The sequence below is a fragment of the Phodopus roborovskii genome, unplaced genomic scaffold (assembly GCF_943737965.1).
Source record: "Phodopus roborovskii unplaced genomic scaffold, PHOROB, whole genome shotgun sequence".
NCBI classification, from domain to species: domain Eukaryota; kingdom Metazoa; phylum Chordata; class Mammalia; order Rodentia; family Cricetidae; genus Phodopus; species Phodopus roborovskii.
Genome location: NW_026126447.1, coordinates 15,466,702 through 15,481,892, shown reverse-complemented (window position 1 = coordinate 15,481,892; position 15,191 = coordinate 15,466,702). Strand labels below are relative to the sequence as shown.

Below are 15,191 nucleotides of genomic sequence, written 5' to 3'. Positions count from 1 at the left end.
GCATAAACAACCATCCCAAGTCAGGGTCTTTAAAGTACACCATGCACCATGAATCAGTGTCCTCTCTAGGGTTTGGATGGCACTTTTGAACCCCTTGAAATGAATGTCAATTGAAAGGATTACTTTCATTCTCATGGAAGGTCAGTACCTTGTCATAGTCACAGGAGTCCTCAATATTTCTAATGAGCTCTGTTTTCTTGAACTGGTCACTCAACTTCCTGGGGACTTCATGCTTCATCTCTACAGTAACTAAGCTAATTGAATTTTAAGATTCCTAAGATTCAAAGGCAGCAGTGATAGATATGCAAATTCTGTTTGGAGTATTCATTTAAAAGTGCTTTAAAACAAACATTTGTCTATTATAAGCTGGCATAAGTCTCAGTTAATACTAGATAGCACACACTAAGTATTTATCGCTCAGATTGTTTCACATAATGTACATGTGTAGACAACCTCCACCTTGTAGCTTTTTAGTGAATTTAAACAAATATTTAAAATATGTTATCAGCCTGGGAATTATATTTTGAGATTCACTTTGAAATGTTCCAGTGACATATTATCAATTTTTATATTAGTATAGCTTGCTAATTTTAAAATGTTTATTACTTAATATTTCTAGTAACCAGTCCATGATCAGGCCCCTTCATTGTTAGTGTGATCTAGCTCAAACATGAAGTTACTCTTTGGTTTCTGCATCTTAGTTAGACAATCACAAAACTGCCTTTATGAATAATGGTTTATTAAATATGAAGTATGATAATGAAATTTTTCTTTGCATCATAAAATGTTGTATATTTTTCTTGCTTATGTAACTGTTTAAACTTAAAGTGAAAGTTGAGGTGGTGTAATAGTGTCCAGAGCCAGAGGCCTCTGCTGTGAGTGGTGTGTCCATGTTTGTACTGCTCTATCAATGAACCTTTCAAGTGTTAAGAGTAGGGAAGGCACATGAAGAAAGCAGGGCAGAAGAAGGTGCAGCTGTGCCTTCTAGCTCAGATAGTGATAGTGATAGTGATGTGGGATAGGGTACGATAACCAGCTGGTCTTATTTTATTCCTAGATAGATGCACCTGATGCTGAGTCAGTAGCCGAGTCAAGATTTGATTCTCCGTTCTCTCCTGATAATGACAGTGTCTACTCTACCCAGGCCTCTGTTTTATCTCTTCATGATAGTGCTTGCAGTGATGGCATGAACTACGCCCCCTCCCTTCCATCATCTCCTCCCAAGGTACAACAGAAATGTCACTTTATTTTGGAGAAAAGTCTGTGGAAGTCAGAGTTTCTCGAAATTGTAGGAGTAGCAGAACAGATTCACTGTTCTGTTGCTGTGAAGAGACACCGTGACCAAGATAACTAAAAACCAAACAAACAAACAAAAAAAGCATTTAGCATTTAACTGTGGGTTGGCTTACAGTGTCAGAGGGTAAGTACATTGTCATGACAGGGGACATGGTGGCGTACTGACAGGCAGGATGCTGGAGTGATAGCTAAGAGCTTATATCTTATCCAAAGTAGGAAGCAGGTAGATGATGATACTGAACCTGGAGTGAGCTTTTGAAACCTCAGAGCCCACCCCCAGTGACACACCTCCTCCAACAAAGGCACACCTACTAATCCTTCTAGACAGTCCACCAATTGAGAGCCCAGTACATAAGACCTGTGGGGGCCATGCTCATTCAAACAGCCACATAGCATATTAATGATGTTACTTCTCTCCAGCCACAGATTTTTCACTTCAAATCAGAGTAATTTCACCATTTTGATTGTTTAGATTACTAGTGACTAGTTCAATGTTTGGTAGACAGACTGATAGAAACAAAAAAAATTAGAATGACTTTTGTTGTAGTAGTTTTTAAAAAACTAACTTTTAGGCAAAAGAATATAGTATGTTTAATTTAACAGTCGCTAGCTAATTTATAGTTAGCGTTGGACTTACCAGTGTGAGGTGATGTCAAAGAATGCTTTATATAAAGACTATAGTGGGAGGCAGTATGTGTTGATGTCAGTGGACCTGAACGCAGGGCATAGTCACTGTGTGACACATCAGCTGTCCAAGCTGTTAAATTGGTTATTAGTGTAAATGCTAGTACTCCATTAATTTTCTTGGTAAAGCACCCTATATTGTTTAGAAGTAATGTTTTAAAACCTCTGGAAACTTTTAAGTACAAAGTGACATATTGATATGTATTTTAATTGGGATTTCCTAATTCCTGTAGACCATGTGCTTCTCTATATTTTAGCCATTGTTTTTTAACTATCATTGATCTCTGCATCTATTTCAGTCATTTTTATTTTATACTGGCTCTTATTCTGTTGATTTGTTAGACTCTCCAAGGATTGATTTATGAATTGATTATACATATAAAGATACATTATGGATATCTGTGTTCTTTTGGGTAGAGGAAAACCTAAAATGTATGGATGTGATACTTTCCAACTTCAGGACACAAGCTACTTCCAAGACAACAAGGACATGGGGAGGGGGGCGCTCTGCTCTGTCTGATTTATCTGTTGTGTACAACAGTGACTGAGGCTCGAACAGGGCATCTAGGCAGTTCATGTGTGGACATAATTCTGTGTTGGAAATATATAGTAAACCGACATATAGATACAAAGTGTTGTTCTTTCCTTATAGTTATAAGACTAAAAGGTGGAGAAGGGATGGGGATGAGTGGTCCTGAGTGAGGCCCCCAGGTCAGTGGGGGTAGCTGGTGGCTAACCAAAAGCAGGAGAGAAAGAGAGGAAGAGAAAACAAAAGAGTGAAAGCAAAAGAGAGCCTAAGTGGGTGGGGTCTGACTTTTAAATGGGTCCTTTACACCTGCCTGCAGACTAGTACTCATGGAACCTTGGACTGACCAGAGCACTGCCTAAGTACAATCTGCCAGGTGACAGGGGCAGGCCTTTGTAATGCCTGAATCCTTACACAGAGACTAGACAGCTTTTTTCTTCAAGTGATAACGTGTTTTTTACTACAATGAATTCAGTGGGAAAGGGCCCCATTCAGTAGTATGATGGGGAGCAGGATCTCTCAGGCCTGCCTTTGTTTCCTTTCTTTCCTGATTAACAACTGGCTTTGGCCAGGGCATTTGCAGAACATTTTGTGCTATGTCTGAAGTGCACCTGTTACCCTTGCCGGTGCCACTGGGCATCCTCCTGGAATTGGTTTTCAAAGTACGTCTTTAGTGAGCAGCCACTCCTCGCCTGCACACCTGAGGTCCATGGCTGCAGACTGTCTGGACTGTGTTCATCCTTGACTGGCCTCGGGCCTGGAAGCTTGTTTTATATCCTGGTGGGATCTCCTAATCCGTAGCATCCCACACTTCTTCTTGCCAGTGGGACAGATTGCATTGTTTAATGTAGTAATTATTATTTAAAGGAATTACACAATCTGCACACCGAGAAGCATATATTTTACAGGGCAAACACTGGCTATATGCAACACAACATATTGACTTGCTGAAGTCTGTTTGCCTCATTTTTTTTTCCTAAGCAGTTTACTCTTTTGTTGAATCAAAGTTTGGCAAGCTGGCCTGACAACTGAAATATTTAAACTAAAAAGCAACAAATAAAACATTAATGAGGGTGTTTAAACCTCCTGTGGGCTTTCAGTTTCCTTAGTTAAATACTGCAATTCTGGTGTTTTCTTGTGTTTTGCCTTTGTTTGTTTCTGTCTCTAAATTTTGGTACCTAGATTTCTTAGTAGAAAAAAATTATAAAACTCAATGAATTATATGGTCTATCCTCGCTGTTTGCATTAAGTTCATCATAAGGGCTTTATAAGAAATTCAGAACTGACCCTTTGATAAAATGGAATCTGACATCAGGGCTTTTCAATGAACAGAACTATACCATTAACACCTATGGCTATTTAAGCATATGTGATTAAGTGGTTATGTACTCTATATGACTATATCATGCATATGGGTAATTATCAAAACCAAAGATTCCCATCATGTATGCAATTTTAAGAATGATGAAGTAGAAGCTCAGTGTTTCCTCCATTTTTTATTTATTCTTTTCTTTCTTTCTTTTTTTTTTTTTTTTTACTTACTATGTATAGACTTGAAATGGAACTTTCCTCTGTGGAGACACATCTCTATAGCTCGGTCAAGGGAAATCCCAGTGGGGATTTCTAAGCCCTGACCTTAGAGCATGAGCTTCCCCTTGGGGATGGCCTTGAACTATAGAGCAGAGTTTAGTGCACCAGGCTAAGCAGCTGTTCTCAGAAGTCTCCATTTTGTCAGGGGGAGTGTATATTATGTTTTAGTTTTAGTAATAATTAAAGAGTTAAATTATCCATTCTGTTTTATATGCAGTTTACTAAATTGCCCATTTGAGCACTGTGGCCTCCTTGCCACTTGCAGCCTCCTGCCTTTTTTTTTTTTTTTTTTAAACAGGGTCTTAGTATTGGTAGCTTGGACTTGTTCCGTAAACCAGACTGGCCTTGAAGAGTTCTGCCTGCCATTGCTCCAACCCCAACCTCCACCCCTGGTGCTGGGGTTAAGGCCTTGCCACAAAGTTCAGGCAGTCAAGACTTTAGCAGGAGGATTTAGAGTTCTAGGCCAGGAAAGATAGGCATAGCAAACTCCTGTCTCAAGAGACCCAGGAAATAAAAAAATAAATACCAAAGTATATTTAGTATCAAGTAGCTGTAGCCATTGAACTTTTTTTCCTTTTTTTGTTATTTTAGGTTTTAATTTGGGGATAACTTGAAAAAAATAATTTATTATTTTTTTTATTGCTACACCTATGGCTATTTAAGCTGTAATGCTTTTCCAAAATTAAGCATCAGTTGACTCTTGTTTAAAGGTTCAACATAGTTTCTGAAGAAATTCTTGCTTTAAAAAATGACCCAAGAAAACAACTGGTAAAGATTTTATAGATATGTTATGTCCCCTGTAATCTATTCTCCTGTTATACCCATATTCTCAGCCTGTCATTAGACTGAAACTGTCTGTCATGACTGACAACTTTTCTCCACTAAATGCTGTGTGTTCTAGTACGTGGTAAAGTTGTGTTTCTTTAGATAAACCTTCCTGTTCACTTAACACAGCAAGCACAACTAATGGATTTCATCATAATAAAAAAAAGCAGCCCAAGCATCCTACACATTTCTGCTTTGTAGCATTCTCTACCATATGATGCTGATGTGTGTATAGTTGCACCTGTTCTGGGATGGTTTTGGAGAAGAGCATATGATTGAAATCTGAATCTCTTGAGACAGAAGGTGGAAAACAACTTTAAGGACAGTGGAGGAATTGCTGGCTATTAAAAGGAAAGATTTTACCCTTACAACAGGAACCATAAGAAAACAATAAGAGGGAATGCAATTCAGAAAATGGGAGAATGGCGGTAAGGTAGAGGAGTCGGAATTAGGATGTGCAATGGGAATTCTCTGTTGCATTGCTATTGCAGCTGTCAACAACCTCATTTGGGTAATCTATATAAATTGTTATCAAGAAAAGTGGTGAGTAGTACAGATAATAAAAACGTAGAGACTGATATTTGGGTTCATCAAAAGATCAGAAAAGCAAAGCAGTCAGACAGTAGTTCTTACCTCTACCAAGACTGAAATGGAGATCCTGTCTTCCCTGTGCCTGGAAACTGAATCTCACATGAGACCCTTTGCTTCTTCCTTATATACCTCTAGTGCTGGGATTAAAGGCATGAACTCTCTTTCTCTTTTAGATTGATTCACTATTGTGTGGCCCAGGTAGGTCTTGTAGTGACAGAGATCTATCTGCCTCTTCTGAGTCCTGGGATTAAAGGTGTATACTACCACTACCTGGCCTTTATGGCTTGTGGCTATTTTTACATACTGAGTCCCAGGAAAGCTTTATTAAATCATAAACAATATATCACCACAGTAGTGTGGTAATCAGCCACCTTCAGTCTTGCATTAAACTAAGAAATATAGCTTTTCATTTACATTTGACCTTTTAATTTCTCATCTCCATTTCTTCTGAGAACAAGGATATATCAAGTATTACTAGGAATTTTTGAAAGACTTTACTTAAGATACCAAGAAGCATGGGGAAATGGAAAGATTATTTTGAACATTGGGCTAGAGGAAAAAAAAGTTTTACTTTTAGATCCTTATGAGCTTTAAACATGAAGAAGGATGTTCAGTACCTCTATCTTCTAAAATAGGTGTGTGTTATATTCCTTGTTGATTAGCTATTCCCTTTCAGTGTATCTCTACCACTTTCTATGAATAATGCATGGACATTTTTGTCATGCAATTTCTAGTAAATCCCAGCTAACAAGGGTGGATAGACTGCTTCTTCTCATGAAAAGCAGTTTTGATTATATTTCTTTGAGACGTAAATGAGATAACTTTTCTGGTAATTAATTGTAATTAATTAGTAATTTTGAAACTTAACAGTCCTTTAGTAAGTATGTTATTTATTTATTTTTTTGTAACAATAATATAACTCAAGTTGGATACAGGAGCAAACAGTCTATCTAGATTGTGGATTGTCCAGGCAGTCTCTTCCTACCCTTTGTTCCTAAGAATACTGATGATGTTAAATACTTCTGTGAGAGACCATTATATCTATTCTCTGTGCTAGGAATATCTGATAATTTAGAAAAACGACTACTTAAATTGAAGGCAGGAAGTACAATAGATTGTTGCAAATAGTTAAGTTCATAACAAATGAAGAGAGCCACAACTGAATGGGAGTCTAGATATCTAAAATGTCAGTTATTTGTAAATTAGAAGAAAAATACTAGAATGTGTCACCCTTCTCCTTTGTGGGATTGTGAGTAGTACATGAAGCTCAGAATCCCCCAAATGACAAATTTGGTTATGTAAAGAACTTTGTCATTATAAAATACTACATGTACAGATTTAGGACACTAGTAAACTACTTTCAGTCCAGACTTCACAACCTGAAAAGACAAAATGTCTGAATCTGGTAAAAGGTCCAAAGATGGATGTGGAAAGAGTATTCACCAGGGTGCACAGGTTTACCTATGCTACTTGTCAGGAGTATGCATGCTAAAATGCTGCCCAGTGTACTTCTTCCAGATCTCATTTCCAAGCAAATATATGCTTGTCAGGATAGTTTATAGGCACTGTACTGTCTCTTTTCTATGAGAGAACACTGGGGTCAATGAGCAGTTGCTGAGCTAATTCAAGGTTGGTTTGACTATACTACATTGTGTTACATAAATAACTGTAGTAGCTAAGGTCTATTGGGTATTTCCTATTAAGTCAAGACTGGTTTTAACTCTTCTTGTTCCTCTCAAAAGTCCTGTGCACCAATCTATTATTTTTCTCTTGAAGTAGGTGACAGGAACAGAATGGAGAGTGTAAGTATGAACTCTGCCAAGGCTTATAGTAATTGTGACCCAGTATCTGAACTGAGGCTTTAATGTGACAGTCCACCATTTCTTGTCAGCAATAATTATGTTCATGAGTAAAGTGGAGTGGACTTTAAATATATACAGATATAGAGAGTGGACAAAAGTCTAAATACCACTTAATGATGGTTCTGTTTAGACCTTAAGATAGTAGCGTCATGTCCAAGTATGTATATATATTTACATGAATAAGCTTGTTTTATTTTTTACAAGATAGTAATTCACTAAACAAAAGGCTTATAATAAATTGGTATAACTCTTAAGTCTCAGTTTTGGTGAGTGGCTTTGTCTGTTCATTATCAGGATGTGACTGGAAGTTCTGATCTAGTGCTTGGTCTCCATTTGTCCCTGGAAGAGCTCTACACACAGAACCTCCTGCAGAGACAGCAGGCTGCCTCTCCTCTCCCAGACATAAGCATGGCAGCTCCTTCTGGTTCTGCCATTGGTGATTATACACCTGAAAGTGCTGTTGAACAAAACTATGAATGTGCAAACCCGGTAGTATGGACTCACTCACAGTTACCAAGCGGCCTGTGCACCACAGAGCTTGCTCCTGCACTGCCAACTGCAGCTCAGAAGGTATCATCTTAGAGCTAGCACCTGCTGTTGTGGCTAGGTTGATGATAGGGGAGGGGAGAGAGGAGAGTTACACCCTGAGTCTCTTCTAGTTTGAGATGAGTGTTTGTGTGATCCTGTTGTGACCTATGAACTTGATTAATTGTAGGTTCTTGCTAAAGCATGACTCATGGGGAACACATGCAATGTTGAAATGACCACTCCAAAGACTAATTTTCTTTCCGTGTGACTTTCATTTTTCTTTCTTTTGGGATTCCGAGTATTCTGAACAGAGCTCTCTGGCTTCTGATGCTGAGTCTGTCACACTGCAAAGTATGCCCCAAGAAGCTTTTGAGAGGACAGTCACTATAGCAAAAGGCAGCTCCAGTCTGGGTAAGTTCCTTATCTTTCACGTGGTGTTGCTCCTTAGCCCACAAAGAGGACAGTATATTTCAACATCATTTTTTATCTGCAGAGAATGGATGCTAGAAATGTTCTTGCTTCTTTTTATGTGCTTGTTATTTTTCCTGAAACGGGAATGGGTTTGTTTATTTTATACTAGCCTACATCCCTTGTTCTCTTATTTCCAAGTATTCAAAAATCTCATTTATGTTCAAGTAAAAGTTATATGAATTGTGTGTGTGTTAAGTAACAAATCAGAAAAAGAACTCTTTGAAAATGTGAAGTCAGCAATTGGAATTCTAAGTTCTTTGGGAAAGTAAATTATTACTTTCTCTGAACATTGCTAGTTATGCGAGAGTCAGATTGTATTTAATTTCTTTCATTCACTGATAGAAAGACTAACGACTGCCAGGTGTGCCACTACCAAAATATAAATGCAGGTTATTCATAGTCTCCGTTTGTCCCTGGAGGAACTCTACACACAGAACCTCCTGTGGAGATAGTCCTATGCCAGTCTTAATAGGCTTTGCCTGTTTCAAAATCACAAAACCTTCTAAATGGGCCCAAACTTCTTGAGGAGCTGAATCCCTGGTGACAGTAGGTAGAGCTCCTGGGACAGAGTGCACCTGTTCCTGCACTGACAAAGGCAGCTTCCCTCCTGTTGGGACTGATGGAGGACCATCCATTAGAACCTCAAATGACCAAAATTAGCCCAGTTGTTAGCTCACATCAAAGACTGTTTCCCTAGAGTGACCAACCAGCAAGCGACCTTTACACAGGTACCCTGCCACTGGACCTGCTTTCTGTTGCAACTTAACACTGAGAAGAGAAATTCCTAGAACCACCCCCAGACTCTCCTAGATTTTGTTCTGTTTGGTGGTAACTGGATAACCTACCAATAACAGCTGATAGGAGAATTGTAGGATAGGATGTGTATTGCTGTGCTACATATAATTGCATATGAAATAATGATTTAAAAAAGACAATGAAAGCAATTGCATGAGTCAAATGAGTCTATCTTATTTGCATGATACATGTGTATTAAATAGGATATATATGTATATATATAAAATAAATCAAACATATGACATAACTATAATCAATAAATATATTAAATATTCATATTCCATATGCAATAAGCATGTATATTACTTTGGTTCTGGGATCTTCATTAACTCACTGGTCTTAAGATAAGTTTTGCTGACATCTATTCAGCTCTGACTGCTGCCCAGCAGAGTGTTGGGAGCCACGTGGTTCTGTGCTCACTTTGTAATATGTTGGTAAGAGTTCTCAGCAAGTTCTGTACTTCATATTTTGGGTTGTGGCAAATGTAAGATTACTCATCATTCAGAAGGTTTGGATGCTGCTGTGTATTGTGGGTCTCTGAGGAAATTATAATGGAATGTAGCATGGTGACTTTTACAGAAATGTACAAGCCTTTTCATTATTAAACAGCTCATGCTAGAGGAACCTCATTTAGAAAACACAATGGAAATATATTCACTCCACCATCAAATAGTTGGTTTTCTTTTATCTGGCGCTCACTATACAGATACACCACAGTGTAACTCCTCCCCTGCACACACCGAGAGGGAATGAAACTCCTGGTTAAGCTGATAGTGCTCTATGCTTGAGTAGCATAGTAAATGTAATGCTTCAATGCTTTTATGTCATATGGTGACTGGCCTCCTGCCTTCGGTTTATGTTTTTGCTCTAGTTACAAGTAAGTGGGCAATACAGTACTTAAACTTTTGAAACTATTTTACATTGCTAATATCTTTAAATCTCAATTGGCACATATCAAAAATATCCTTTTTTTAGGCCAAATACTATTCAATTGTAAGTAAACATTGCATTTTTTAAAACTCATGTGATGATTGACATTTGAACTACTTCACGTTAACTTTTAAGTTTTGATGGGAAAATGTTATGAGTTAATTAAATTCTTGTTAAAAAACAGTAAGGGTTAAAAGTATCGTTTATCATATCTAGAAATTCATTTAAACTTCAGATTTAATTAAAATACAAAATATTCCTTAATTGTGAATACGAGAGTAATGTTGATATAAGAAATCACAGCATATTACCCTATACCTTGTACCACAATATGAGACTGTAAAATAAGTGCCATTCAGTTGTGCTGATATTAATTTATTTGTATTACTATTATTACTTCATTTTAGTGAAGAATTAGGGTACATACTGAAGTATTATTATTATTATTATTATTTTTATAAATTTAGGCCCTGGTTGTTTGATATGTTGGTACTCAGCAAGGTTCCTCTTACATGTGTGTTCAAGCTGAGATCTGTGGGTCACATTTGCCTCTGTTCAGCTGAGCATATCCATGATTAGAGCCTAAAACAAAATTGTAGTTACCTCAACATTGTGCGATAGTCTACTGCAACTTTTTAACTTAAAGGTTTAGTTCTTAAGTGTGAACTTTGTGAATGACATCACGACACAATATCAAGATTTTGAATATGTCTCCCAGCTTTTCAGAGTTAAAATTCAAAGCCTATCATGTTGAGAACATTTCTCTACATAGTTCATTTGACAGGAGATTTAAATGTTTAACTATCAACAGTACTAACAGACAAATCTTGCAAGAGTCCCATTTAAAAATTTTATGGACATAAATATTAAAATATTTCAGTATACATAGCTAAGATTTAATGTGGTAAGATGTTTATATTATAAACTAAAGTAACATAAAGCTTGGTAAATAATACCATAGGAAATCTAAACAAGTGAGTGTGTTCCTGGTGGGTGTGCAGTCATCATTTGCTCAGGTTCCTAGTCTCCTCAGCCCATCTGAGGTGTGCTGCCTTTCTCTTCTACATGCTTTGCCTCTATTCCTAGTGATGATGGGAACAAATCATTAATAAATTACAGGTTTCTGTAAAAGGTCTCACCACAAATTTGTTTTGATTTTATGAAACATTTTTTGTGGTTGCAGTTTTTGATATTATAATTTGAGGACAGGGTCTTAGGTAGCCCTCAAATTCATGATTGGGATTTTAGGCATGTGCCACCATGCCAATGGGTTATTCTTTGATGTTGTTAAACTTAGAGATTAGTGTGTGTATGTGTGTGTGGGGGGGCATACCCACTTCAAGTTATGGTGGGTAACCTAGGGCAATGGCAGTATCCTGTCTTGTTTTGGAGACCTCTGGGGTGTTCCTGACTGATAGGGAGATGTCCTATGACTTGCACTGTACTTTTCTTCAGTAACTCATATCTTCTGAGACCAGCATTGCCAACCCATGCAAAGCAATTCTTTTATAACTTTATTTTTAGTTATATTTTTAAATTAGCTCTTGAACTAGTGAGATCCCCTCAGACTTGCTCATATCTGTGATTTGGGTTAATCCCCGCTGCTAGCTCTGTAGCATTGGATCTAGTAGTGCTTGTTTTATGACACTTGATATGCGTATATTTAGAACTGTAATGTTCCCTTGATGGGTTGTGTGCTGATTCTGAGGTAAACTTTATTTTTCCTGACTAGTTTTGTTTTGAAGTCTATTTTGTCAGATACTGAAATAGACCTGCTTGTTTTTTAGTTATATTTGCTTAGAATAACTTTCCATCCTTTTATCCAAGGTAATATAATTATTTAGAGGTGAGTTATGTTCTTGAAGGCAGAGGAATAAACAATTATAGGACAATGTATTTCTCCTATCCAGGTCGGTGGCACTTGGATGTAAATATTACAGGGAACATATTAAAGATATATGATTTGATATAGTTGATATTCATATTAAGCAGATAATAAAATATATTTTATTATAAAAATAAAAAGGCTAACAATGACTTTTTTACTTTTGTCAAAGTTTCTATTTTAAAAAATCATTATTGTGTGATTTATACCTATAATCTTGGCACTTGAGAGGCAGAGGCAGGTGAATTGTTGCAAGTTCAAGGTTAGCTTGATCTATATGGCAAGTTCCTGGCTAATCAGAATTGTAGAGCGAAACCCTGTCTCAATAAAACAAAACAAAATGACAATAAACCAACAAAAAGTACTAGGTGTGGTGGCTCTTGCCTTTAATACCAGCATGCTAATCCCAGTACTGGGAGGGGGCAGAGGCAGTAAGATCTCTCTGAAGCCAGTTTATTCTACATAGTGAGTCCCAGGTCTACCATAGCTATATAGTGAAACCATGTCTTGAAATAGCAACAGCAACAAAACTCCTCTACTAACAAGAAGAGGGAGAAAATGAACAGGAAAAATACTCGATAGCTTTATATCTAGATCCTATCTTGTTTATCCATGCAATCTTACTTGAAAAGAAAATATTACCACTTTACTAAAGTGAATTACATTGTACTTGAAATGTGAAATGTTTTCAATGTAAATTTAAAGGTTTTTATGTGTTAATAGGATTGAAGTAATAGTAATTCAAATAGCATATATGGAATGGCTGCCTGTAGAAGATAATGCAGAAACATTAGAATGAATTAGTTGATACACTGCAAACAGAGTATTGGCTAAACAGAAAAAAAAAGTGAAGAGGTCAACTGTATATATGAAGGAAGGCAGATATGCTAAGGCTGGAACTCAAGGGCCAAGGACTATGTGATAGAAAGGGAGGACACAAGTTTCAAGGAAAGCAGGTCTCCTGTGTTTTCTGGATTGTACCTGAGAGATATGTTATATCTTAGGAAAATGTTGTCGGATTTCATACAGAGGATACATAGGCTAGGATTTTTCTATTTTGAATTATTTCTCTACTGTGAGTACAGTGCATTAGAAGGGACAATATCAGGAAACAGATGACTACTTAAGAGGCTGCAAAATTATAAGGTGATGACTTGATCCAGGATTTATTTAGAAATGTAGAAAAAAATATAGATTCAAGGTAATATTTAGAGATAAAAATGGTAGGTCTTAGGGATGTGTTAAATCTAGGGGAGAGATGCCAGATAGTAACCAAAACAACTCCAGGACAGTGGAGATGGTTAAATTGATGAAACACATACCAATCAAGTATGAAGGCCTTAACCAGAACCCACATTAAAAGTCAGATTGGGTGTTCCATGGTTGTCATTCCAGCTATGATGACATTGGAGGCAGAAATGAGCAGCCTCCTGCAGTTTGTTAGCCAGCTAGCCTACTATACCTGGTGCAGTTCCAGACCAATCATGGACTTTGTCTGAATCAATATATTGAAGATGCCTAAGGAACATCACCCAAGGTTGTCCTCTGATCTCCGCACATGTTTGTACACACATGCACCCCAGGCTCACACACATGTACACACATGCACACATACACATACACACACACACACACACACTCACACATACACACACATACACACACATACACACACACCAATATGCATACAAAGAACAACTCCTGTGTTTCTTTTTGAACAATGGAGGATACTAAGATAGGATGGCAGTGCCTTTTATCAAGAAGGGGAAGACTGTAGAAATGTAAAAGTTATACATCATTATAATGACTAAGATTTAATTTTTGTCTTGATATGAAATCCAAGGAATATGTTAAGACAGTATCTAATGCCCACATTGGGGCCTAAATAGAGTTCAGAGTCAGAAATGGAACGGATGAGAATTCCATTTTTCTTGGTTTAGGTCAATAGACAACATTCAATTACAGGGTAGGCTCTAGGTCAAGACTTTAGCCTTGGCTGTAGATTGTTAGGAGTTCTGCTTTCTGTGTTTAGTATCTTAAAATACCTGTGTCATATTCTGCATATACTTCCACCTTCCATACACAGAGAGATAAATGAGTGAACTAGACATAAGGTAGTAACTGACATCTTAGGCTATCCTCTTGGAGTCTTGCCTTTACTGTGTTACATGTAAAAGATACAAACTGCTGCTAGAAATCTAATCTGATGCCATATGGTATTTTCTCTGAGAGAGCTTTATCTTGAAAGGTGGACCACATCAAATGCTGTAATTACAGTGAGTTTTGAAGTATAAATTGTTTTCAGGTCTTATATATTAAACATGGAATATTTTATCTTTATACAATTTCACTAACATCTTAAATCACTTGAGAATATTTTATTATGGGCCATCAAGATGACTCAACAGGTAAAAATGCCTGCCATGTGATCTTGATGACCTAAGTCAGTCCCCAGAAACAATAGCAGAAAAAAAGAAGTGACCAAAAAGATGTCTTCTGGTGTCCACATGTATGCCATGGCACAGAAACACCAACACAACCATGACTGACAAAATAAATTTAAAAAATATTTTAGCAAAACTTCTTGGTAACTAAGGACATGACTCATACACTTTTATCTAAAAAGCCATAAGTGAATGCTAAATTATGGTGAGTTTGAAAATTGTGTCTTTGATCATTGTGAGCATTCTATCTTCCCACAGGGATGACAGTAAGTGCTAATAAAGATGGCCTTGGAGTAATTGTGCGAAGCATTATTCATGGAGGGGCCATCAGTCGGGATGGCCGGATTGCTGTTGGCGACTGCATTTTGTCCATTAATGAGGAATCAACTATCAGTTTATCCAATGCCCAGGCACGAGCCATGTTGAGAAGACATTCACTAATTGGACCTGACATAAAGTAAGTGTCATCAGTTCCCATTTGCATTGAGGAATTCATGAATTGAATCTCATTAATAAGGATATTTTTTCTTATTAATAAGTATATATTTCTATACAACACACAGAGTTCATTACATGTAAATCCGTGCTTTATTTCTGATTAGTGTGGTAACTTCTGCTTATAGACCCTGTAACTTATTTTGCCAGGAAGTTCTTGGATTTTCCTGTAAGTCTATAATGGTCTGAAAACACATCATGTGATTTAATTTTTAGCTCATTAGATGTTCTTTGAGGCAACATAAAATGCAGCTCAGGCTTTATTGCCA

At 37.2% G+C, this 15,191-nt stretch overlaps 1 protein-coding gene across 1 annotated transcript in view; it reads left to right on the top strand.

The window, feature by feature from the left end:
* The window catches only part of Mpdz (multiple PDZ domain crumbs cell polarity complex component), a 144,939-nt gene that overhangs the window by 73,802 nt on the left and 55,946 nt on the right, over positions 1-15,191 (top strand). Inside the window, exons 19-22 of the mRNA XM_051188103.1 lie at positions 1,058-1,225; positions 7,669-7,944; positions 8,202-8,313; positions 14,686-14,884. Coding sequence (XP_051044060.1) covers positions 1,058-1,225; positions 7,669-7,944; positions 8,202-8,313; positions 14,686-14,884 — 755 coding nt within the window. The remainder of the gene's footprint in view (positions 1-1,057; positions 1,226-7,668; positions 7,945-8,201; positions 8,314-14,685; positions 14,885-15,191) is intronic.